A 27,571-nucleotide genomic window follows, 5' to 3' on the forward strand; every position below is an offset into this window, starting at 1 on the left:
CAAGCCTGTTTCAGAACCAAGTCTGAGCGAAAGCCAGACTGAAATATGTCACAAAACTGATGTGCATGTGAAGTGAGATGATTAATATTACTTATGACACTGTGCCCTAATGTCAATAACTGAAGGGATAAACACAGCAGACAATTAATAAATAGAACATGCCCCAAAGGCTAGAACATTGGAGTTGGCAGGAATAAAAAATAAACCTACTATTAGGTTGCCGTTTGTTGAACAAGGTAATATAGTGGGAATTTTTTTGTTTGTTTTAAAAATTTAAGTGATACAATTCTTCTAGTTTCCTCAAAATACTCAGCCACTTCACTGCTGGTATCCTAATGTATTTGACAAGGTTTGCCTTCATGCAAAGAGGCAGGCTGCTGATTTTGAGTATTGTTTTATTTATCGTGACAGGAGCAAACCAAACAGTTGTATTGCATTTTTTAACAAACCACAAAGTTTGCAACTACAGTTTACCAACTACAGTAGACTTTCAGTTAATCAGACCTCAAGCAACCAAAACTCTCAAGCAACTGGTAGAAAGAAATCAAGGCATAATCTATAGAAGTTAAAATATGTATGTGTGTATGTGGCTGGGGTGCCCACTTCCACAGACAGGCTCCCACTTCCACAAACAGCTTTAACCCACAGAGCTAAGGAGCCACCAAAAGCCCTCCTTCCAATGACATTTTAGGTTGGAGCGTTGGATTGCAACGCTGGAGAACAGGGTTTGATTTTCTACAAATGGGCTCTTGGGTAAGTCACACTCTCTCAGCCTTATAGATTCGCTGTAAGACTTGAAGTCATGCAAAAACACCACCACAAATACTAACATGTCTTAGCCAGCATGTTCAATGACCATGCTTGCTATGGAGAATGCTAGGAAATATACTCTTTGAAAACATTCATGATGTATTCCAGTTGAGAGTAGGGAAGAATATATTCAGCCTCGAAAGAATTCCCAGTTGCATTCATGTGCATTCTGTGTGCGAGTCACATCATACAGCTTCTGGATTTTTATGAAGCTTCTGATTTTTGACAGAAAGCTCCCCAGAGAATAGGTAAGCTCATGCATGTAAGCAGTGCTTTCCAGTCAGTGGTCTCTGACCGAGCGAAATACACCAACAACGTCTCCATTCAGCAACATTTTATGCAATCCAACAATGGTACAGTGAGGAAGGTTTCTGTTTTATTCAACATCTTGCACACTGAGGGTTATGACAGAAGCACCTCATATTTTTATTTGGCCAGCCTTAATTAAAGATTGCCATAGGAAATGACATTTAATTCCAGGATTTATTTGAGCCCGCTCTTAAGTAGCAGAAAGGTTTGACATTTGCTTCAGTCGGCACTTTAAGGTGACACCTCATCTTCCTTTTCATTGAATGCCCTTTTGAATTAACCTGTTTGATGAAGATTCATTTCCTGACAGGCTGATTTTAGACATTTGCAGGATGCTTCAATAAAACTGTGGGTTAAAGAGCTGAGCTGCTGAACTTGCTGACTGAAAGATCGACAGTGCAAATCCAGAGAACAGGGTGAGCTCCCACTGTTAGCCCTAACCAAACTAACACTTTGAAAACATGCAAATATGAGTAGATCAACAGGTACTGCTCTGGTGGGAGGGTAATGCCGCTCCTAGCAGTCATGCCGGCCATATGACCTAGAAGGTTTTTACAGACAACGCTCTTTGGCTTAGAAATGGAGATGAGCAGCCCCCCTCCGAGTTGGACACGACTAGACTTAATGTCAAGGGAAAACACAGAAAACTGGGCAACTAGGAAGGCGCTGAACAGACTGCGCTCTGGTACCGCAAGATGCAGAGCCAACCTTAAGAAATGGGGCCACAAAGTGGAATCCTCGACATGCGAGTGCGGAGAGGCGCAAACCACTGGACACCTGCTGCAATGCAACCTGAGCCCAGCCACATGCACAATGGAGGACCTTCTTGCGGCAACACCAGAAGCACTCCAAGTGACCAGATGCTGGTCAAAGAACATTTAATCAACTAACAAGCTTGCAAACTTTGTGTTTTGTTTGTTTGTTTGTTAAAAAATTCAATACAACTGTTTGGCTTGCTCCTGACATGATAAATAAATAAATAAATAAATGTCAAGGGGAAACTGTTACCTTTTAATATTAATGTAAAAATAAGGAAACCAGCTTCAGAAAGCTAATACCAACTGGCCAAGACAGAGAAGCTTTACAACATCATGAAGACTCTGGCCAAAATCTGGATTTTTGAATTGCCTCCCACAGAAGGTACAAGACTAAATGACAAAAAGATGTCTTTCCACTTCCTGCCATCTGTGTTGACATTTCTACATGCCATCTGTATGGAGTAGTAGCAAATAAGAACAGCTGACCTGGTATCAGCAGGAGCATAAGCTCCAGCTGATTCAGGTACGTTGGGGCCCATTAATTTGTCAGCGTAGATGTACCCCGAGTGATGAACTGATATGCATTACAATGATATCCGCCGGGAAGTAGTAGCCAGCAATGAAAGGCATTGACATTTCTGTCCACCCTCTGTTCGGATATCAGCCAGCAAGCTAATGACTTAAATCAAGAAACAGCTTCCTAATATCTGCAGAGACACTCACAGGAACACCTCAGTAAGCAAGAGTCCAAAAGTGGCAGGCTAAAACCCGGAATCTCAATCAGTGGCTGATACCAGATGAGAAACTCCCTCCTGGACACACAGAAGACTCTCTGGCACCACGAGATGCAGAGCCCACCTTAAAAAATGGGGCTACAAAGTGGAGTCCACAACATGCGAGTGTGGGGAAGAGCAAACCACAGACCACCTGCAACAATGTGACACGAGCCCTGCCACATGCACAATGGAGAAACTTCTCACAGCGACACCAGAAGCACTCCAAGTGGCCAGCTTCTGGTCAAAGGAAATCTAGCATAATGCCAAGTTTTTAAACTTTGTTTGTGGGAAATACACCAACATTGTGGGAAATACACCAACACTGAAAGAGAGGGAAACACATATGCACACATTAAAAGGGGGAAAGATGCACACATTGCATGTGGGAAACATGCACAAAAAAACATACTGCCCGAGAGGAAAATGATATATGTACATACTGCAAGAAAGAAGCACAAATGCACACTGTAAGAGGGAGACACACCAACATTACTAGAGACAGTCAAGATTATCAAACTCACACACACTGCAAGTTGGAAACACACATACATTGCAAGGGAGGTAAGCACATATGCACACATGAAAAGAGGGGAATCCGCACACATTCCAAGTAGGAAACATGCACATATACACACATTGCAAGAGAGGAAAATGATATAGACATGGCAACACATATGAACACAGTAAGAGATGGAGACACACCAACATTGCAAGAGACAGTCAAGATTACCAAACCCACATATGTTGCAAGTGGAGAACACAAATGCAATGCAAGGGAGGTAAACATATATGAACACATTATGCACATATGCACACATAAGGGGGAAAGACACACACATTGCAAGTGGAAAACCTGCACAAAAAGACATGTTTCAAGAGAAGAAAATAATATAAGTACATACTGCAAGATAGAAAAACAAAAGCACACTGTGAGCGGGAAACACAACAACATTACAAGAGACAGATTACCAAACCCACATACATTGCAAGTGGGAAACATGCACAAAAACAAAGATTGCAAGAGAGCAAAATAACACGTGTACACGTTGCAAGATGCAAAGACCAATGCAGACTGTAAGAGAGGGACACACACCAACATTGCAAGAGACAGTCAAGATTAGCAAACCCACACACACTGCAAGTGGGAAACAGGCACAAAAACACAATGCTAGAGAGGAAAATGATATAAGTACACATTGCATGATGCAAACACCAATGCTCACTGTAAGAGAGGGAGACACACCAACACACATTGTACAAAACAGTCAAGTTTTCCAAACCCTCACAGATTGCGTGAGAACCAGGCACAAAAGCACACAATGGAAGAGAGGAAAACAACATATGTACACATTGGAAAATGCAAACACCAATGCAGACTCGGAGGGGGAAAGACACAAACACACGTTGCAAGAGACAGTCAAGATTAGCAAACCCACACACACTTCAAGTGGGAAACATGGACAAAAAGACACATTGCAAAAGAGGAAAATGACATATGTACACATTGCAAGATGCAAACACCAATGAAGACTTGTTGGAGAGGGAAAGACACAAACACACATTGCAGGGGGGGGGGGGGGGGCAGGACGCAGGCACTTCTTGCACAAGAGGGAAGCACACCTAACAATTACACGAGGGAACGCTGCAAGTGGGAAACATGCACAAAAGCTGACATTGCAAGAGAGGAAAATGATATATGTACACATTGCAAGATGCAAAAGCCAATGCAGATTTGTTGGAGAAGGAAAGACACAAACACACATTGCAAGAGACAGTCAAAATTACTAAACCCACACACATTGCAAGTGGCAAACAGGCACAAAAGCACACATTGCAAGAGAGGAAATAACATGTACACATTGCAAGATGCAAAAACCAATGCAGACTTGTTGGAGAGGGAAAGACACAAACACGCATTGCAAGAGACAGTCAAGATTAGCAAACCAACATGCATTGCAAGTGGGAAACATGCACAGAAGCACACACTGCAAGAAAGGAAAATAACATACGTACACACTGCAAGATGCAAAGACTAATGCAGACTTGTTGGAGAGGGAGAGGCATACAAACACACATTACAAGAGAGGAAAATCTTGACTATCTCTTTGCAATGTGTGTTGTCTTTCTCTCTCCAAGTCTGCACTGGTGTTTGTATCTTGCAATGTGTACATATGTTATTACCAAACCTACATGTATTGCAAGTAGGAAACATGCACAAAAAGACACATTGCAAGAGTGGAAAATGACATATGTACACACTGCAAAATGCAAAGACCAATGCAGACTTGTTGGAGAGGGAAAGACACAAACACACATTACAAGAGAGGAAAATAACTTATGTACACATTGCATGATACAAACACCAATGCAGACTTGTTGGAGAAGGAAAGACACAAACACACACTGCAAGAGACAGTCAAGATTAGCAAACCTACACGCATTGCAAGTGGGAAACAGGCACAAGAGAGGAAAATGACAGATGTACAGATTGCATGATGCAAACACCAGTGCAGACTTGGAGAAGGAAAGACACACTGCAAGAGACAGTCAAGATTAGCAAACCTACACGCATTGCAAGTGAGAAACATGCACAAAAAGACACATTGCAAGAGGAAAATGACAGATGTAGACATTGCATGATGCAAACACCAGTGCAGACTTGGAGAAGGAAAGACACATTGCAAGAGACAGTCAAGATTAGCAAACCTACATGCACTGCAAGTGGGAAACATGCACAAAAAGACACATTGCAAGAGAGGGAAATGACAGATGTAGACATTGCAAGATGCAAACCCCAGTGCAGATTTGCCGGAGAGGGAGAGACACACAAACACACGTTGCAAGGGGGGGGGGAAGGAATGCATGCGCTTCTCTTGCACGAGAGGGAAGCCCCCCTAACAATTGCACGAGGGAAACACACAAGCACACCCCCGGCGTCCCCTCCCCTTGAACCGGAACCGTTTTCGCAGGAGGCTGCCTGGACTCTCCCTCTCTCTCTGCAGGCTGACTCTTTGCTTGGCTCCGCCCTCTCCTCCTCCTCCTCCTCCTCGTCGGGAGCCGGCAGGAGAAGGAAGAAGGGAAGAAGGAGAAGAAGGAGGAGAAGCAGGGGAGCCTGGCCGGCTCTCAGCCTCCGCGTCCAGGCAGCGATGGAGCTGCAGCGGCGCCGCCCTCCGAAGGAGTAGCATGAGCCCTCTCCCGCGGGCGGAGAAGCCGCCGCCGCCCTCCTCCTTCTTGCCTGCTTCTTGCCTCCTTCCCGCGGCGGGCCATGGCTCCCCTCCGCCGGGGCTGAGCTCTCCGCCTTCTCCTCCTCCTCCTCGTCCTCCGCTCCCTGCCTTCCCTCCCGCTCCCCTCCGGCCATGGGCAACACGGCCTCGTGCTGCGTCTCGTCCAGCCCCAAGCTGCGGAGGAATGCCCACGCCCGGCTCGAGTCCTACCGGGCGGACGGCGCCGCGGGGTCCGAGCTCAGCCGCGAGGACACCGGCTGCAACCTCCAGCACATCAGCGACCGGGAGAACATCGACGGTGAGACAGGCAGGGAGGGAGGGAAGGCCTCTGGGCATGTGCAGAGTGCCCCCCTTCGGGCTCAGTTGCAAGGGGAAAGGCTCCGCAGTATCTGAAAGAGGGGTATCCTCGTAAGCAAGGGAGTTGGTTGTGCTTCTCTGCGTCGCCTCTGGGCATGTGTAGAGTGCTCTGTGTGGCACCCCTACTCAAGGGTAAGAGGGTCTCTGGGCATGGGCAGAGTGTCCACTGGTATGGTCGAAATGCAGAGGAGGTCAGTATGCAGAGGAGGGAAATGTTCCATTAAAAGCACAAGGGAATATGAGCTGCTCTGAAAAACCAGGGTAACAGGGTCTCTGGGCTTGTGCAGAGTGCTCTTTGTGACACCCCTCCTTATCCTTAGATAAAGGGGAAGAGGGCCTCTAGGCATGTGTAGACTGCTTTATGTGACACCCCTCCTTAACCTTAGATAAAGGGTAAGAGGGTCTCTGGGCATGGGCAGAGTGTCCACTGGTATGGTCGAAATGACCCCCCCCCCAAATATGCAGAGGAGGGAAATGATCCATTAAAAGCACAAAGGAATATGAGTTTCTCTTAAAAACCAGGGTAAGAGGGTCTCTGGGCATGTGCAGAGTGCTCTATGTGAAACCCCTCCCTAACCTTAGATAAAGGGGAGAGTGCCTCTAGGCATGTGCAGTCTGCTCTATGTGACACCCCTTCTTAGCTTTAGGTAAATGAAAAGAGGGTCTCTGGGCATGTGGAGAGTGCTGTATGTGACACCCCCTCCTTATCCTTAGATAAAGGGAAGAGGACCTCTAGGCATGTGCAGACTGCTCTATGTGACACCCCTCCTTAACCTTAGATAAAGGGGAGAGGGTTTCTGGGTATGTGCAGAGTGCTCTATGTTACACCCCTCCTTAACCTTAGATAAAGGGGATGTGCACTCTAGGCATGTGCAGAGCACTCTAGGCATGTGCAGAGTGCTCTATATGACATCCTTCCTTAACCTTAGATAAAGAGGATAGTACCTCTGGGCATGTGCAGACTGCTCTATGTGACACCCCCTCCTTATCCTTAGATAAAGGGTGAGAGTTTTTGGGCATGTGCAGACACCCCTCCTTAACCTTAGATAAAGAGGATCTCTGGGCATGTGCAGAGTGCGCTGTGTGACATCTCACCCCTCCTTAAACTTAAATAAAGAGGATAGTACCTCTGGGCATGTGCAGACTGCTCTATGTGACACCCCTCCTTAACCTTAGAGAAAGGGAAAGAGGGTCTCTGGGCATGTGCAGATGGTATAATCGAAAGTTTCTCCAATATGCAGAGGAGGGAAATGTTTCATTGAAGCACAAGGGAATTTGAGCTTTTCAGGGAAAACCAGGGATAAGAGGGTCTCTGGGCATGTGCAGAGTGTTCTGTATGACACCTCTCCTTAACCTTAGATAAATGGGATAGATCTGGGCATGTGCAGAGTGCTCTGTGTGACACCCCTCCTTAACCTTAGATACAGGGGATAGGGCCTCCAGGCGTGTGCAGAGTGTTCTATGTTACTTTCTATTCTAACCTTATATAATGGGAGAAGAACCCAAATATGCAAAACAAAGGAAATCCTCCATGCCCTGCATGAGCTCAGTGTTTGGCCTTTCTGGGAAAACTAGGGAAGGAGGGAGGGTCTCTGAGGCATGTGCTTTGGTCTCAGGGTTGTGCTTCTTTACGAAAGATAGAGGGATAACACATCTGTGCATGTGCAGAGTGTGGTTTGGTATGGTCAAAAGCCCCCCCCCCTTTCCAAAATGCAGAGAAGGGAAATGTTCCATTGAAGTACAAGGGAATTTGTACTTCTCTGGGAAAACCAGGGTATAGCCCTCCTTAACCTTAAGGATAAAAGGGTCTTGGGACATGTGCAGAGTGCTCTGTGTGACACTCTTCCTTAAACTTAGATAAAGGGCAAAAGTGTCTCTGGGCATGTGCAGAATGCTCTGTATGACATTCCTCCTTAACCTTAGATAAAGGGTAAAAGGGTCTTGGGACATGTGCAGAGTGCTCTGTGTGACATCCCTCCTTAAACTTAGATAAAGGGTAAGAGTCTCTGGGCATGTGCAGAGTGCTCTGCGTGACAACCCTCTTTAAACTTAGATAAAGGGCAAAGGAGTCTCTGGGCATGTGCAGAGTGCTCTGTGTGACATCCCTGCTTAACCTTAGATAAAGGGCAAGAGTCTCTGGGCATGTGCAGAGTGCTCTGTGTGACAACCCTCTTTAAACTTAGATAAAGGGTAAAAGGGTCTTGGGGCATGTGCAGAGTGCTCTCTGTGATGCCCTTCCTTAATTTTAGATAAAGGGTAAAAGAGTCTCTGGGCATGTGCAGAGTGCTCTGTGTGACAACCCTCTTTAAACTTAAAGGATAAAAGGGTCTTGGGGCATGTGCAGAGTGTTCTGTGTGATGCCCTTCCTTAATTTTAGATAAAGGGGAGAGGGCCTCTAGGCATGTGCAGAGTGCTTTATGTGACTCTTCTCTCTATTCTAACCATATATAATTGGAGAAGGACCCCAATATGCAAAACAAAGGAAATCCACATCCTACATAAAATGAACACAATGTTTTGCCTTTCTGGGAAACTAGGGTCTTTGGGCATGTGCAGAGCGTCATTCAGTATCAGATACAGGGAGAAACTCAGCCTCTCTCCAATGCATAGGAGGGAAAACCTTCACTAAAAAAATAAAATAAGGAAGGCCATTTGAGCCTTGTGTTGTGCCTCTCTGAAGAAACTCCCAGTAGGGAGAGAGAAGGCCTCTGGGCATGTGCAGTGCGCCTTGTGTGACCTCCCCTTTAAAGCCAAGCAAGGAAGTAGAAAGACAGCAAGGAAAGGAATTTGAGCACAGTGCGAAAACCAGGAGGATGCAAAATGTGTCTTATGTGCCTTCGCTTTAATCTTAGGCCTGGAGGAGAGAAGGGAAATCCTGCCTGCAGTACATAAGGGAATTGGGGTCTCTGAACATGTGCAGTGTGTCCTTTTCCCTTTCACTGACCATAAGGCCTGCCTCAGTGGCAGATTTGGGGTTTCATTGACGAGCAGGTTTGCACACCAAGGTACATACAGTGTGTGGGTGTTTTGATGCCTGGAACAACCAAACGTCTCTCTGGTTTCATATCCTGGAGTCTGCAAAGGAAAAAAAACATCTAATTTGCCCCAAACTCTTGTGATTTTTATAGATGCAGATGAGGCCTTTCCCTTTGGTCTTCACTCTCTAGAAATATGTTGTGGCTTATTAATAAATAAACAAGTACAGCTTTCTGTTGTGGGATTTCAATGTTGTGCCCTATGGTGTTTTTGGGGTGTCCTATGCTCAGCCTTTGCCCAATATTTCTGGGCCAGATTGCCCTGCAAACAAGTCCCACAAGCTTATCCAGCTCGGTTGCGCTGTAATGTGAGCCAAACAGCAAAAGTACCTTTTCTAACAGCTGAATGAAGGGAACAAGGGATTTTTTCCTGGGATATTAAAGGGCAGAAGAGGGATATTGCTTCAATATGTGGGCAACGTGATGGGTTTGGGAGTAACTACATCCAAGGAACTCATCCTACTCCTCTATTCTGCCTTCGTCAGACCACATCTGGAATACTGTGTCCAATTCTGGGCACCACAATTGAAGGGAGATGTTGAAAAGCTGGAGTGTGTCCAGAGGAGGGTGACTAAAATGATCAAGGTTCTGGAGAACAAGCCCTATGAGGAGCGGCTTAAAGAGCCGGGCATGTTTAGCTGCAGAAGAGAAGGCTGGGAGGAGACATGATGAGGGCCATGTATAAATAGGTGAGAGGAAGTCATTGGGAGGAGGGAGCAAGCTTGTTTTCAGCTGACTCGAGACTAGGACTTGGAGACTAGGAGTGGCTTCAAACTACAAGAAAGGAGATTCCATCTGAACATAAGGAAGAACTTCCTGACTGTGAGAGCCGTTCAGCAGTGGAACTCTCTGCCCCGGAGTTTGGTGGAGGCTCCTTCTTTGGAAGCTTTTAAACAGAGGCTGGATGGCCATCTGTTGAGGGTGCTTCGAATGCGATTTTCCTGCTTCTTGGCAGAGGGTTGGACTGGATGGCCCATGAGGTCCCTTCCAACTCGATGAACTAGATCAACGTTTCTCAACCTTGGGGTTGGGATCCTTAGAGGGGTCGTGAGAGGGTTTCAGAGGGGTCGCCAGATACCCAGAAAATATATATTTCTGATGGTCTTAGGGACCCCCTTCGCAGAGAGGGCTGAACATCTGGCCGCCTGTCCTTCTCTGTCTTTTTGGACACAGATGGGAAATTCTCCCACCAAAAGCTCTCCTCTGCTGTGATTGGTGCAAGGGAAGGGCTGTTTCTGAGACTCCAAGTGAGGAGGGGAGAGCAGACATGGCAGCATGGTGCACATGTGCAGACAAGGGAGAGCGTGTGAGGCTGGAGGGAGTCCCTTCAAACTTCCCTTCTGTGTAGGAAGTTTGGCCCAATTCTATCTTTGGTGGGGTTCTGAATGCTCTTTGATTATAGGCAAACTATAAATCCTAGCAACTACAATTCCCAAATGTTAAGGTCTATTTCCCCCAAACTCTACCAGTGTTCACATTTGGGCATATTGAGTATTTGTGCCAAGTTTAGTCCAGATCTATCATTGTTTGAGTCCATGGTGCTCTCTGGATGTAGGTAAACTACATCTCCAAAACGCAAGGGCAATGCCCACCAAACCCTTCCAGTATTTTCTGTTGATTCTGTCTGGCAGGTTTGGTTCAATTCCATCGTTGGTGGAGTTCAGAATGCGCTTTGATTGTAGGTGAACTATAAATCCCAACAACTACAACTCCCAAATGACAAAAATCAACCCCCCCCCCCCCAGTCCTACCAGTATTCAAATTTGGACATATCGGGTATTTGTTCCAAATTTGGTCCAGTGGTTGAAAATGCATCCTGCATATCAGATATTTATATTATGATTCTTAACAGTAGCAAAATTAAAGTTATGAAGTAGCAACGAAAATAATTTTATGGTTGGGGGTCACTACAACTTGAGGAACTATATTAAGAGGTGAGAACCACTGGTGTCGATGGATCCATGGTGACTCCAAGAATGTTGTGGGGTTCTCTACTGACATGGTAATTCCTCTTCTAATAGTGCAAAGGGAGAGGTGACTTTTAGTATGTGTTTTTAAGGAAACAGATGAGGGCTCAAAACTTCTTCCTTGTACATTTGGGAGATTAACTGTATTTCACTTTTCTCTGCATGAGAAGTGCTGAATCTCTCTTGCCCATTTCATCTATTCATCTGCCAATGTTAGTTTTGATCCCAGTATTTGCAGGACGTGCTGGCATGCATGTGTTGTTTTTGTTTTTGCAGATGTGTTCCTTTATGAAATTTGCAGATGTTCACATTTCCATGTGGATTGCTACCTGGGAAATTATTTACATTCGTAGGTTTGTTTGGAAGCATTGAGTATATTTTCCTATAAGAAACATGGAGATATTGGCTGATGTTGTGTATATAACATTTCAGTCCTATAGATGTCTACTATGTTGTGTATATAACATTTCAGTCCTATAGATGTCTACTATGATGTTCAATAGAATAGAGACATCAGACTGGCAACAAAGATCCCCCTAGTCAAAGCCATGGTATTCCCTGTAGTAACCTATGGATGTGAGAGCTGGACCTTAGGGAAGGCTGAGCGAAGGAAGATCGATGCTTTTGAGCTGTGGTGTTGGAGGAAAGTTCTGAGAGTGCCTTGGACTGCAAGAAGATCCAACCAGTCCATCCTCCAGGAAATAAAGCCCGAATGCTCATTGGAGGGAAGGACACTAGAGACAAAGTTGAAGTACTTTGGCCACATCATGAGGAGACAGGAAAGCCTAGAGAAGACAATTATGCTGGGGAAAGTGGAAGGCAAAAGGAAGAGGGGCCGACCAAGGGCAAGATGGATGGATGGCATCCTTGAAGTGACTGGACTGAACTTGAAGGAGCTGGGGGTGGTGACGGCTGACAGGGAGCTCTGGTGTGGGCTGGTCCATGAGGTCACGAAGAGTCGGAGGCGACTGAACGAATGAACAACAACAACAAAATGATGTTCAGTATATTTCCATGGAGGGGTGTGCAACTTAAACAATTACGTAAAATGACTTGAATACTTCTTGGAATCTTTTATCACTAGATGATAGAAAAATAGAACAACCAAGAAATGATTTTGGGCGCATTAATTCTTATGCTTTGACATCACAATAGTTCAGATATATTAGTGAAGGGGAATCTTGTCATTTTTGTTGTATGTCAGTTTGTTCAGCTTGTGATTGTATTTGATGTTCATGATGGGAATTGGGATGATTTTCTTGATGGTGGGCCTGGGTCTGTTGGCAATGGAAATGAGGGTTTGCCTGGGCCTGAGATAAGCTCAGACGAGAGGGCCAAGCTGTCTCAGGAAGAGTTACAAGGCCACATTCCTGGGAGAGGCCCTTCACAGTCTTTCTTAGAGCAACTGGTTGGAGATGATTTGTCAGATGCAGAAGTTATTTAGATTCAAGTTAATGAGAGTGTAAATAGAAAGCAAAGCTTTTGTAAACAGAGACAGAGTGCTCAGGTGCAAAGAAGATCAGTTCGTTTACAGGAAAAGAGAGATAAGAAACCTTTATCTGATGGTAAGGTCAAAAGAAATGCTTTCCTTTTGGTTTTGGGATCTGGAAAACTCTTATATTGATTCATGGGAAAGAGTTGCCTCAGTTGAGTCAACGTTGGAATTTCATGACAGTCTTGCTTTCAAGTGTTCTTAGTTTCATGTACCAAGTTTTTGTCAAGCTCCAGATTTGTGTATTAGATTTTTCATGCTGCCTTGTTTCATGGATTCTTGTACTTATTTCATGGATTCTTATACCTATGGATCTTGTTTTGCCTTGAAGATCATGAATTAAACTTTATTTTGGAACTTTACTGGTTTTTGCTAATTTTATTGCTTTGCCTACTTATATTCTTCAATAAACTGGTTGCTGATTTTAACAAGCTGGGGTGATGTTTAAGGTCAGAGCTGTTCTTGCTCTGGTGTATGACAATTTTTTATATACTTGATGTGTTTAGCAATGTAATTTCTATATGAATTTCTATATGAACCCCCAGTAGTGCAGCAGGACAAACTGCTGAGCTGCTGAATTTTCTGATCGAAATATTGGCTGTTCGAATCCGGGGAGCAGGGTGAGGTTCTGCTTTTAGCCCCAGCTTCTGCCAACCTAGCAGTTCGAAAACATGCAAATGTGGGCAGATCAATAGGTACCACTTCGGTGGGAAGGTAATGGTGCTTCATGCAGTCATGCCAGCCACATGGCATCATGGCATCTAAGGAAAATGCCGGCTCTTTGGCTTAGTAGTGGAGATGAGCACCACCCCCAGAGTCGGACACAACTGGACTTAATGTCAAGGGGAAAGCTTTACCTTTTATATGAATATGTGCAATATAATCCGGTGTCAACTTGAGATGCATCTGCATTGTAGAATTAATGTAGTTTGACACGACTTTAACTGCCATGGCTCAGTGCTATGGAATCTTGCAAGATCTTTGGCCTTCTCTAGCAAAGAGGTGCTAGTGCCTTGCTAAACTACAACTCCCAGGATTCCATAGCATTGAGCCAAGGCAGTTAAAGTGGTGTCAAATTGCATTAATTCTACAGTGTAGATGCACCCTTGGTTTGACCTCTCGCCAAAACCACAGAGTGGTCAGGGTTCATGTGGAATGAAAGGAAAATTTGTGGATGCGGCGTGAGCCCTGGTAATAAATTCATAAAGCGGACGTGGATTTATTAAGCTTAGAAGTAATATTATCATAAGGCAGGGGAGACTCCCCTAAAACACAATGATGGAAATTAATAGTATTTTTCCCAGTTGAAATTGCACCCTAAGTTTTGTAAAACGAAAGCCCTATTAATTATTAAGACCTTGCTATTTAATTTTGTTGTTAATCTGATTTATTATTTCTCTACCTCTGATATTGATACCTTTGCTATAGGTAGAGTGTCTTGCACCTTGGTGTTTATTAAGCAGCCTGAGAGGAAATTAATCTTTGTCTCCCAGACAGCAGCCACAGTGCCGGGTATCTCTCCTTCTTCAATCGGAAGGATTGGAAATTCCCTGGCTAGAGATAGAAGATAAATTGCCCAGTGCAAGAAGACAATTTCTTTTCCTTATGCAATTGTTTGAAGGCCTGTAATGCAAAAAGCTGAATGTTTAATCCTCTAATTCTTGCATCCCTTTAAGAATAAGTAGATTACAACATCCAAGGTATTTTCACTAAAGAGGATTTTGATGGACACTGCCCTTTTACTCAAGTTACTTTTGTGTGGCCATTCATAAATGTGAAGTGACAGTTCAAGAGAAAAATCCCTGGGAGTAACATTCAAGTTCAAGTTGGTGGCAGATTTACAGAGCTTTATATTTAAGTGACAGTTTACCACCGTTCAGATTTATGTGTGGTCCAGTTAACAACTGGTTTTGCGCACCAAAGGTGGGTATTATGCCGTCATCTAGATGCTTACCTTCAAGTCCTCGCATTCTTCCCATTGGCTGTGCTCTCTAGGGCTGATGGGAATGGCAATCAAACAATCCCTGGTGTTCCCTGCTTCAAGGCCTTCTTAACCTTTAGCCGAGGACAACTGTCATATGAATGCACTTATTTTAAGAAATCCCTCATGTCTCCTGAAATTTGGAGTGCATCTACACTGTAGAATTAATGCAGTTCAGTACCACTTTAACTTTAATGTTTCAGTGCTGTGGAATCTGGGGTTTGTAGTTCAATGAGACACTGGCACTCTTTGGCAGAGAAGTCTACAGACCTTGGAAAATTGAAATTCCCATGATTCCATAGGATTGAATCTTGGCAGATGCATTAATTCCACAGTGTGGATGCACCTTAGGAAAGCCTGCGAAATACTTTCATGCTCTATTTTCATTCTAAAATAGTCATTGCACACATTATAGGCATTCCTTCTTGTGTCAATATGTTCCTTCAAGTTGTCTGCTGACTTATAGCATTGAACCATGACACTGGCTCAGTGGCGCAGCTGGATGAGTGTCAGCTGCATTAAGATCACTCTGACCAAAAGGTCATGAGTTCGAAGCCAGCCCGGGTTGGAGTGGGTTTCCAACCAATTGTGTAGCCTGTTGTCGACCTTTCCAACTCGAAAGACAGTTGCATCTGTCAAGTAGGAAAATTAGGTACCACCTTAAAGTGTGGGGAAGCTAAATTAACTAATTTATGAGGCCATAAAGAAGACTCCAGCAAAGCATTCCAGCGGGGAAGCATGCGGGGAATGCGGAAGTACTTCATCAGCGTCGCAGATGGACGATGAAAGCAACAGCTTCCCTGGTGGCCAGAAAACGTTAAATAGCCTCTGTGTATGTCTGTATATGTTTGTATGTCAAAATTGGCATTGAATGTTTGCCATATATGTGTACACTGTAATCTGCCCTGAGTCCCCTGCAGGGTGAGAAGGGCGGAATATAAAAGCTGTAAATAAATAAATAATAAATTAAAGTGGTGTAAAACTGCATTAATTGTGCACTGTAGATGCACCTGGAAAGTCAGGCCAATTTACAACAGAAATTATTTTTAAAAAGTAGCCTACTGAAACAAGGTCAAACAGAATTATAATATGGATAAACAATTTAATTAAAAGCAGTTTAAAAAACCAACAACATTCTGCTCCATTAATTAGGAGACGGATGGTGGTAAGAACTGGCTGAGCATTCTCCGACCTTAAAAATACTATTTTTTCATGATCCTATTTGGCTGCAGCACTGTCGAATTCTTGTTTCCCGATTCGGTGCAGTGATTTCTATTCTGCTATGATGTCATTATCCATAATGTTTTCCTGATGTCATAAGCTGCTCCATAATCCGTAGAGCATTGCTAGGCGTGTTGCTTGTGGAGTTGGCAGGAAACCACACATAGCATAATCATTTCAACTCTGATACCTTCCTTCCTTGACTCTTGCAACGAAACATTAATTCCGCGAGATCACATCTTTCACTGTCAATTCCCGATGAGAGAACCCGTATCCCATATAACTCTGCTGCTAACCCTCCGTTTTATGGCATGTTGATTGTGTGCTAAATTTTCCGCTGTGTGGTAGATGAACTCTTTACAGGACACGGTTTTTCAAAGTGATTTATTTGCTAGGCAGGGCAGTATATTTTCTTCAGCCCAGTATGTGGGAACCTTCCATGTAGGGCGGGATTATACAACAGCTTTTAGGCCTGCTAAATTGCATGTAGAAGACATGAGACTTAAGGGTGCATCTGCACTGTAGAATCAATGCGGTTTAGCTGCTGTGGCACAGTGCTATAGAATAATGGGAGTTAAAGTTCGATGCGGCATCCACACTCTTGACAGAGAAGGCAAAATACCATTGGTCATCATGGGCAGTGCTGGCTAGAAATGCTGGGCGCTGCAGTCCAGAAACATCAGGTTGTTGTAGTTCATTAGTTCAGTCATTTCCGACTTTTCATGACTTCATGGACCACCCACGCCAGAGCTCCCTTTTGGTAGTCACCACCCCCAGCTCCTTCAAGGTCAATCCAGTCACTTCAAGGATACCATCCATCCACCTTGCCCTTGGTCGGCCCCTCTTCCTTTTTCCTTCCATTTCCCCCAGCATAATTGTCTTCTCTAAGCTTTCCTTTCTTCTCATGTTGTGGCCAAAGTACTTCATCTTTGCCTCTACTATCCTTCCCTCCAATAAGCAGTCAGGCTTTATTTCCTGAACTATGGACTGGTTGGATCTTCTCGCGGTCCAAGGCACTCTCAGTACTTTTGTCCAATACCACAGTTCAAAAGCATCTATCTGTGATAAAGAACTGGTGGGATCACAAGCCTGAAAAAGTTAAGGAAAATGAACACATCAAACTACTCTGGGATTTCCAAATTCAGACTGAGAGTTTTGGAGCACAAGACTCCTGACCTCACTTTAAAAAACAAAGTATGGATTGTCGATGTTGTAATCCCAGGTGACAGCAGGATTGAAGAGAAACTGGAAAAGTTGACACAATATGAGGATTTAAAGATTGAACTGCAAAGACTCTGGCACAAGCCAGTGAAGATGGTCCCAGTGGTGATCGGCACAGTGGGTACAGTTCCTAAAGACCTTGGCCTTCACTTAAAAACAATCGGTGCTGATAAAATTCCCATCTGTCAGCTGCAAAAGGCCACCCTACTTAACATCTGCACGCATTACTTGCTGATACATCACATAGTCCTAGACACTTGGGAAGTATCCAACGTGTGATCCAATACAAAGGCCAGCATAGTGATCTTGTTTGCTGTGTGTTTGCTACTTACAAAATGCATATATTAAAATACATTTCAATAAAATGCACATATTGAAATACATGTTACAAAGATTAAAATGCATCAGTGATAGAATATAAATGTAAAATGCATGATTTAAAATTGACTAGCCGTCCCCTGCCACACATTGCTGTGGCCCAATCTGTGTATATGTGCTTTATGTGAGTATAAGTGTATATATTTATGTATATGTGTATATACGTGTGAATCTATTTTTATTTTTTATTTTTGGCTTTTAAAGTGTCTTCTGCTGTGTTTTTCAGTGTTTTTATGAGTGATGGTCACTTGTTGGCCTGACAGGTGTATTGTGTCCAAATTTGGTGTCAATTCGCCCAGTGGTTTTTGAGTTATGTTAATCCCATAAACGAACATTAAATTTTTATTTATATAGAAGATTGGGTAGGCCTCCAAATCTTAAGGTCCCAGAATTCCACACAATTATAGTATTAAAGTAAAAGGACCCAGTGATGAAAAAAGTGTTGTCCTCCAAATATTGTTAGGCTTTGAATTCCAACATTCCTTACTGGGTGCATCTGCACTGTAGAATTAATGCAGTTTGGCAGCACTTTAACTACCATGCCTCAGTGCTGTGGGATCACAGGAGTTAGAATCCATGGATATGGAGAGCCAATTATAATGCACTGTAGGTGTATATTAAGGGTTATGTAATGTATGGAGCAGTGAAAATGGTTTTGTTTCCTGCCTCTTTGTTCGAATTGCCCCATTCCACCCCCATCGAACTTCGTATTTGTAGCATGCAACTCTGTAGAGATGCTTATGTCTCGAAACATCATTGGCACAAATTACTTAAAATTCACTTACATTTCAACCACAGAAAATCAGTAGTTAGAAAGCCACTTTGTAAGGCATCTCTGCTTGTGATGATCATTATGCAGCGATTTCTCTGAGAGCCAAAGCTCTTCACCAACTTCAACCACAGCTTTCATTCATATAGGAAGGAGCAGTAAAAGGGAAGTATGATTGAAGATACCTTCTGATACTAAGAGGGTTATTGACCCTTTATTGCTTTCGTTTGTTGCTGAGTGCATGTGCTGTGCGTCTGAATAAAGAAATAGTAATATATAATACTAATATTATGCTGTGCTAATAACACAGCAACAGAGGAGCATACAATTCCTCTGTTGCGCCAGCTCCGCTGGCTGCCAGTTTGCTACCGGGCACAATTCAAAATGCTGGCTTTAGCCTATAAAGCCCTAAACGGTTCTGGCCCAACTTACCTGTCTGAACGCATCTCCTCCTATGAACCAGCTAGGGTGTTAAGATCGTCTAGGGAAGCCCTGCTCTCTGTTCCGCCTGCCTCACAAGTACGTTTGGCGGGGAATAGAGACAGGGCCTTCTCAGTGGTGGCCCATCAGCTGTGGAACGCCCTTCCTACAGATCAGTCCCCTCCCTGTTGACATTTCAGAGGAAAGTGAAGACCTGGTTGTTCGAGCAGGCATTTGAATAGGCAGTGTAACGAACATAGGAATATGGAACAATTGGATGATGAGACCTGATTCTTGATTTTAACTATGAGACGCTAATGAGATGTTTTATTGATTTATATTGACTTTATTATGCTACTGTTTTATGATGTTTTTGAGCATTGAATTTTGCTATTGTTGACCACTCTGAGTCGCTAGAGGGCTGAGAAGAGCGGTATACAAACATAACAAATAAATAAATAATAAATAAATAAATATATTGTATGCACATATAATATTGATAATAATATTATAATGCAACACAGTATAATACTACTAATAATACAATACGATAATTATATATTTTATATTACATATACTATTAGTAATAATATTACAGTCTAGTGGTATAATACAATATAGTAAAATATGATACTAATACTGTGCTGTGCTAATATAATATATTGTATACACATATAATATTGCTAATAATATTATAATGTAATACAATATATTACTACTAATAATATAATATAATAATTATATCTTTTGTATTACATGTAATATTACTAATAATATAGTACAATATAGTAATATATACAATATAGTAATATATGATACTAATTCTGTGCTGTGCTAATATAATATATTGTATACACATATAGTATTGCTAATAATATCATAATGTAATACAATATATTACTAATAATAATATAATATAATAATTATATCTTTTGCATTACATGTAGTATTACTAATATTACAGTCTAGTGATATAGTACAATATAGTGATATATAATAATACTGTGCTGTGTTAATGTAATATATTGTATACACATATAATATTGCTAATAATATAAGGTAATACAATATATTACTAGTAATAATATAATATAATAATTATATATTTTATATTACATGTAATATTACTAATAATATAACAGTATAGTGGTATAGTACACTATAGTAATATATAATACTAATATTGTGCTATGCTAATAATACAATATATTGTATGGACATATAACTTGTAAGCTGCTCTGAGTCCCCTTCGGGGTGAGAAGCACAGCATATAAATGTCATAAATAGCAATACCGAAATGACTATTTTATATAAATGCCTGTTGCTCATAAAGATATAGGCTGCATAGAAGAGATTATATATGTAGTTGCATTTGCTAGGTCTTGGAGAGCCATTGTGGAGAGAACAGGGAAGTTGAAGAATGGACAAGGTAGCAAATTAATACCAGACCGGAGTGCTTTGTTTTCCCTGTGAAGTTTCCCTTGTGCATTTCTGATTCAGCAATTTATGGGCCTGGTGTCTGTTAGCACATTGTTCTTGCATTCCTGAAGCCTCTTCGCAGTTTCCAAATAATCAGGAACAGCATTTTTTGGTGTTTGTTTCTGTCCCCTTGCATGTTCCTGTAGATAGAGAGGCTTGTATGTGGAATTCTGCTACTCTGCATTAAGGTCCTTTGCTGGGTTAAAGGAAGCTAAGCGAGGGGGATCTTCATGGAAAAACTAACTGGAATTTGGAATCGATTATGACTTTCCTTCCAGTAGACATTCATTTTAAATTAAAGGGCCAAGCATTGCTTTTTGCTTAACTGTTAGTTTTGGAAGGATGGATGTGACAGAGTTCTCCTTAAGCAGAATTAGTTCATGGATTTACAGGCAAAGACTTAAATGTATTCCGCTTTCTTTGTGGAGAGTTTGCATTTTTGGCTCTGGGCAAGGTTACTGTAAAGTGAGGACATAAAGACAGCTAAATGGACATTTCTCCATTCTTTTTATGTTGGGATATTTCTTTACTTAGAAGTAAAGATCCTTTGAGAGCTGCAGCAAACAAGCCCATAGCCTTCCACCTTTCCTGTGGCAGAGTTGGTAAAAATGCATTCAATTGATCATGTTTTGTTCTGAGGATAACTTTAATTAACTAAGGGGCTGATGTTTTTGAAGCATCTGTATTGGCTAATATATCAGGTTTTTGTCTTTTATTGTCTCTTGATGTCCAGTTCTGTGCTGTCCTTGAGGCTGTTCTATTTATTTATTTTCTATATTTATATTCCGCCCTTCTCAACCCCGAAGGGGACTCCGAGCGGCCTTACAATCGGCAGCTATTCGATGCCGTTGACAGGCAATAGAAAATAGACATGTACATTAAAACAAATTAAAAACAAAACATTGAACACAATTTTAAAATCATGTAATCCGAGGACATACTCAAAGGCCATTCCGATTGTTATTGCACATAAGTGTACTTTACTTATTGCAAATCACTGTTGGTCAAAAGCTTGGTCCCAGAGCCATGTTTTTACCTGCTTCCTGAAGGACAGGAGGGAGGGGGCTGACTTGATTTCGCTGGGGAGGGAGTTCCATAGCCAAGGGGCCACCACTGAGAAGGCTCTGTCCCTCATCCCCACCAACCGTATCTACGAAGGAGGTGGGACCGAGAGCAGGACCTCCCTAGATTAATCTCTGAGATGCTTCATAGAGGGAGATACTTTCCGACAGATAAGCTGCATCAGAAACGTTTAGGGCTTTATAGGTTAAAGCCAGCACTTTGAATTGTGCTTGGTAGCAGATGGGCAGCCAGTGGAGCTGGCATAACAGGAAGGATGTCCTCTCTCTGTATGCTGCTCTGGTGAGCAACCTGGCTGCCACCCGTTGGACTACGTGAAACTGCCGAACAGTCTTCAAAGGCAACCCCATGTATTCAGCTATCTTAGCCTTTGATTAATAGGCATTCTTTAATATTTCTTGCTGAAAAAGTGTCCTTCGATCTTGCGGAGTGGACCCAGGCATTCCAAAGAATCATAGAGTTGGAAGAGACCTCATGGGCCATCCAGTCCAAACTCTTGCAAAGAAGTAGGAGAATTGCATCCAAAGCTTATAGGCTCAATATTTTTGTGCCTGTAAGCTAAGCTTTTCCCGTCCTTTCACTGTATCATTCTGCATGACACCAGACTGACCACTTGACACTCAGGCCAATGGAAAAGGCAACACAAAGTGTTGGGTCAGCTTTGCCTGGGCTTCAGAAATGATGATGGTGGTGATTTTATTTTCATGTCAGAGCGACTTGAGGAACTGCAAGTCATTTCTGGTGTGAGAGAACTGGCTGTCTGCAAGAGAATGCCCAGATATTTTACCATCCTGTGAGAGGCTTCTCTCAGGTCCCTGTGTGAGAAGCTGGAGCTGACTGACAGGAACTCAGCAGTCCTGCCAGCACAAGGGTTTAAACCATTACACCACCAGGGGCTCCTATGATGATGACAATTATTATATTTATATCATGCTTTTCTCTATTTATTGAGACCCAAAACTTCAACTCCTTCTCCCTGAGAAAGCAAAATCCCTCTGTGCACCTTAGGAGATGCACTTCAACTTCCCATCATGGAGGATTGGGGCCTGCCTTTTGGTGTCTTTGCCTGCTCCTGCACCAGCATTCCATAAAGGCCTATTAATATTAAGAGAATGAAAGATAAGCCTGACTAAGAAGTCCTTCATTTACTAATATATACCAAACTTGGCCTAAATCCATTTGTTAGTACCAACTAGAATAGGCCCATTGAACAAATGGCAGTATGGCATGTTGTGAGTTGCAGAAGTTGCATTGATTCATTGGGGTTTTCTCTAGATTTCTTGGTAATTGCAGCTTGTTTACTAATTTTTCAAAGCTATTGGTGTACTTAGCCACTCTTCTTAAATTATTGTGCAAGCTATGATTAAAAACAAACCAAATGCTGGCTATTACATTAAAGCAGTGGTTCCCAACCTTTATTTGACCAGGGACCACTCTCCAACATTAGTACCAAAAGGGGTTTGAATCAGTTTTTGGCCAACTTTTGATTCAGTTTGGTTATTTGGGGTGCTGAAGCAGAAAATTGATTTGGATAGACCACATCAGCTCTAGTTTCTGATACAGAACATGTCATCCAGTAGTCACCAGCTGCTTCCCCCCAGAAAACCATATTTAACAAGCCTGGCACTATGAGAGGGTTTCGCAAGACTGGTTGCTCTCATTGCAACAGTGTAGGTCACGGACCATATTTTAGCTCTTGTGGACCACTGGTTGAGAACCACTGCTTTAACACCTTATGCTGCTTTGGTCCACACTGTCTGAAAGACTCTATTTTGCATTGTGAGCCTCCCTGGATAGAAGCTTCCTCTCAGTTCCACTTCCATCACATGCACATTTGGTGAGGACATTTGGTGAGAAGTTGTAAAATTCCCTCTTACAGGAATGTTGGACCTAGCTCTCCTTTCCTTTTCCTGGCAGGCAAATCCCTTTTTTAATTCAGACAGGCCTTTGGTTTATAATTTATCTGACAGAAAGAGTTTTTCTTGATGTTGTGATGTTATCTCTTTCTCTTTTTGTTTTACTATGTCTTTTTTGTGTTTTTATGGCTTTCATTTTCTGTTTCTAATTGAATTGTCATTGAATTGTTAAAAATGTGTATTTAAATAAACTTTAACTGGGATTTTGGGCCAACCAAAATGCACAAACACATCATGCAAACTTTCAAATTCAAAGGGCCGTTTTATGCGTTTTGGTTGGCCTGCAAAAGCATTGTCCTTTTGTGGATTGTATGTTTTGCTTTATTTTAATGCATGGCTATCCTTTGATATATTTTCCTTGTTTTGTTTTTTTTTTAAAATTATATTGCCTTGGATCCTGTGCTAGAAGAAAAATGGGATATAAATTAAAGAAAAAAACTATTATCCACGTTTAAACAAATGCATCAGTACTTGTTCATATCTAAATACACATATGTTAATGTTAATAATGTCTTCCACCTTTGTGGGTTTGAGTTTTGCAGATTTAATTATTTGCGGATTTTTGATTAAAATGCAATCTCTAGTCATCTTTACATCCTCCAGTACGACTCTATGATAAACTTTTGCCATAAATGGACCAAAGAAACATGCTTTTTTTGTGTCAGGAGCAACTTGTGAAACTGCAAGTCGCTTTTGATGTGAGAGAATTGGCCATCTGCAAGGATGTTGTCCATGGCACGCCTGGGTGTTTTGATGTTTTACCATCTTTGTGGGAGGCTTCTCTCATGTCCCCGCATGAGGAGCTGGAGCTGACATAGGGTGCTCATCTGCGCTCTCCTCTGTTTTGAACCTCCAACGTATCGGTCTTCAGCCCTGTCGGCACAAGGGTTTAAATCATTGTGCCACCGGGAGCTCCATCATGAATCATGCTGCAGGACCTGGAGATTCCTAGGGAGAACATCTCCCTAGGAATCTCTTGGTTGTCCAGTGCTATTCTTTGCTCAACATCTGGCAGAAGTTAACCATAAATTTGTGCTGGAGGGCCTAGAGCAGTGGTTCTCAACCTGGGGTCCCCAGATGTTTTTGGCCTTCAACTCTCAGAAATCCTAACAGCTGGTAAATTGGCTGGGATTTCTGGGAGTTGTAGGCCAAACACATCTGGGGACCCCAGGTTGAGAACCACTGGCCTAGAGAATCATAGAGAGGTGTTCTCTCTGTTGAAAAGTAGCATTTCAAAATGCATAATTTTTCACTTTCACGAGAGTGTTGTGCTCGTAACTCCAGCAAATGTGGATGGCTTAATATAGTCTGTCCTTTGCTCGAGATACACACACACACACACACACACACACACTTTGTGATTGGACAGAATGAAGCAGCCAAGTAGAGCAGTAAAGTTTGATTATCACAAACATGTCAGCTATTAACTTGCTGTCAGTGTATTTTTATGGTGGTCAAAGGAGGTACTTATGATTTATTGTTTTCCCCCTAATGGGCCAAAAATAAACCCCATGTACCTTGACTTGGGTGGGAAGATGTAATTTTGCTTCAACAGCTAAATGTCTAGGACTGAGCCAATTTAGATGTATGATTTCTCTATGATGATTATATTCAAATACTTGTTAAAAGCATGGTTCATTTTCTTATTCCTTTGAAACTTTGTGTGTGGGTTCATTGGGTTAAAATAACTTCAGGAAGAGTAAGAAAGGAATTGATATCACCATTGCATACTGTGTATTGTACAGTGACAACACTGTACTCCCAGCTTACATTGACCATATTTGCCAGATAGAGAAATCTGACCTTTGACCCAACCCATAATTGTCATTTCCCTCTTTGCTAGATAATTTGATTGTGGTAAGGGCTAGGTAGTATCCTGTAGCAATGATTTATGATTCTCCCTTGTGCTCGATGAAGGTTGTATAATAATTGCAGGACTTAGACCTTATTTTCACATTCCACTTCTAGTTTGTGAAGGCCACAGCTGTGGGAACAGGTGAACAAATGCTGTTGTGCTGAAGCTGTAATATGTGTGCGGTTCCAGCAGGAAGAAACTCTCTTGCCAGGTGATTAACTTCCTCGGTTCACAGAGTAAATTGGCTGTGAATCCTGGAAGTGGAGTCACCGTCTACTGTTGTAGATAGACATGTAATATCCCCATCGTAATGGCAATGTGACCATCAGTCCATCTTGGGTTATAATCTTGATAAGCTACATGTTGGAGGAAGCATCTTTCATCCTCTTCGTTGTCATCTTCTGCTTTCTGTCATGATGCTGCTGTTCTTGTTGTGTGCTTTCGATTTGTTTCCAACTTGTGATGACCTATTTTGGCAACATCCTCTGAAGCTGAGAAAGGAAGACTTGGCAATACTAGGGTTGAATGAAAAGTAATGCCTCCACCTTCATAACTCCTCAACAGTTGCGGCAGGTACTGGCTTGTTCAGTAGACTCTCCTCTCCAGTTCCATTTTGGCGGGAAGCCTTAGCATTGAACAGTTGTGTTGTTAAAGTGTGAAGTAGGGAACTCTGCGCAGACGGGCGGTCAATGCGACTTAAGCAACGTGCAGCCATTGAATTCTTGACAGCAGAAGGTGTCACCCCAAAGGAGATTCATCAGAGAATGCAAGCTGTTTATGGTGGTTGTGTTGATATGAGTACTGTGTGTCGTTGGGCGAGTAAGTTAAAAAATGTTGAGGTGGGAACATCCGACTTGCCTGACAAAGAGTTGGACGCCTTCGACAGCAATCACTGAGTTTCACAAGCAAAAGGTTGACAGATTGATTCAGGATGATCGTTGTATCACTCAGAAATTTCAAACATAATTGGCATTTCACAAGAACGTGTGGGTCACATTCTTGCTTTGCTTGGCTATCGAAAGATGTGTGCACAATGGGTTGCGGAAACAGAGTGTCGACTTCTTCTGTGACGGCTTCAGAAAACTTGTTAATCGTAGGCAGAAATGTATCCAATTGTCTGGTGATTGTGTCGAAAAGTGAATAGTGATAGTTAAAGAGCACATTGTAAGGATTATTTCTGCGTCTGATTTATTAAAATATTCCCATCCAAACCCAAGTAACGAAGGTGGAGGCATTACTTTTCATTCAACCCTCATAGTGCAGTAGTTCTCAACCAGTTGGTCCCCAGGTGTTTTGGCCTTCAACTCCCAGAAATCCTAACAGCCGGTAAACTGGCTGGAATTTCTGGGAGTTGTAGGCCAAAACACCTGGGGACCCAAAGGTTGAGAATCACTGATCTATTGGATTTCCACCTCTGAGTGAAGATTTGACCCCTGCTCTTTTGGGGTCTTAGTTTAGAATTCTGATCACTACACTGGCTCCCATCATGCTGTACCCCAATATTTCTCAACGTGGTTCCCTCTAATTCACATATGTCAAACTCAAAGCCCATGAGCTGAATCCGACCCTCCATGTCATTTTATTTGGCCCTCCAGGTGCTGAACTACAACTCCTCTAGTCCTCATGAGTAGAGATTATGAGAGTTGTGAAATTGTAGCATCTGGAAAGTTACAGCTTGTACTGTTTAGTCAGGGTATTAGGGTTTGAACTTGAATACAAGGCTTGTGCATATGATGTCTGACTTTTAAATGTCCTTTAACCTTTCCCCAACCTCAGAGCCACAAGTACTATTGAGTTGTAATTCTCACTGTCTTCATCTGCATGGCGGATCCTCAAAAGCAATTTTTCCCAACATTTTTTGACTAGGGACCACTCGCCAACATTAGTACCAAAAGGGTTACAAATCAGTTTTTGGTCAACTTTATTTTTTATTTTTTTATATATATATATAGTTTTTATTGAACATTTATATAGTTATATGGTCAACCTTAGATTCGGTTTGGCTATTTGGGGTACTGATTCAGAAAATTGCATTGGATAGACCACATCAGCTCTAGTTTCAGATACAGAACATATGCCATCCAGTAGTTGCCGTCTGCTCGCCCGCAGAAAACCATATTTAATAAGCCTCGGCACTATAAGAAGGCTTTCCGAGACAAGTTGCTCTCATTGCAACGATGTAGTAACGGTGAGGCTGCGGACCATATTTTCGTTTTTGGGACCACTGGTGATTCACAGACCACAGGTTGAGGACCACTGATCTAAAGTGATGGGAGCTCTGTTCAACAACATCCAACTCTGGGATACCCTAAACCTGAAATTGATTCTGTTTCTTAGTTTAACAAACCTACTTTAACAAACAGAGGTGCCCTTTGTTCCCTGGTAAGAAAGCAGGGCAGCTTTGGTTTGCCCAAGGAATGGTTTCGGAGATTTCTATGAGTCAGGAAGGTAGTCAGTCCTAGGAGGTATGCAATCAGTAAAAGCCTCTCCGCTCAGGTTGCTTTACACAGTTAGGTACTAGTC

At 42.5% G+C, this 27,571-nt stretch overlaps 1 protein-coding gene across 1 annotated transcript in view; it reads left to right on the top strand.

Moving 5' to 3' along the window:
- Positions 1-5,843: 5,843 nt before the first annotated feature.
- Positions 5,844-27,571, top strand: part of CCNY (cyclin Y) — a 134,846-nt gene continuing 113,118 nt past the window's right edge. The window contains exon 1 of the mRNA XM_060782533.2: positions 5,844-6,175. Coding sequence (XP_060638516.1) covers positions 6,010-6,175 — 166 coding nt within the window. The 5' untranslated portion in view covers positions 5,844-6,009. The remainder of the gene's footprint in view (positions 6,176-27,571) is intronic.

Source organism: Anolis sagrei, chromosome 6 (assembly GCF_037176765.1).
Source record: "Anolis sagrei isolate rAnoSag1 chromosome 6, rAnoSag1.mat, whole genome shotgun sequence".
Classification (NCBI taxonomy): Eukaryota; Metazoa; Chordata; class Lepidosauria; order Squamata; family Dactyloidae; genus Anolis; species Anolis sagrei.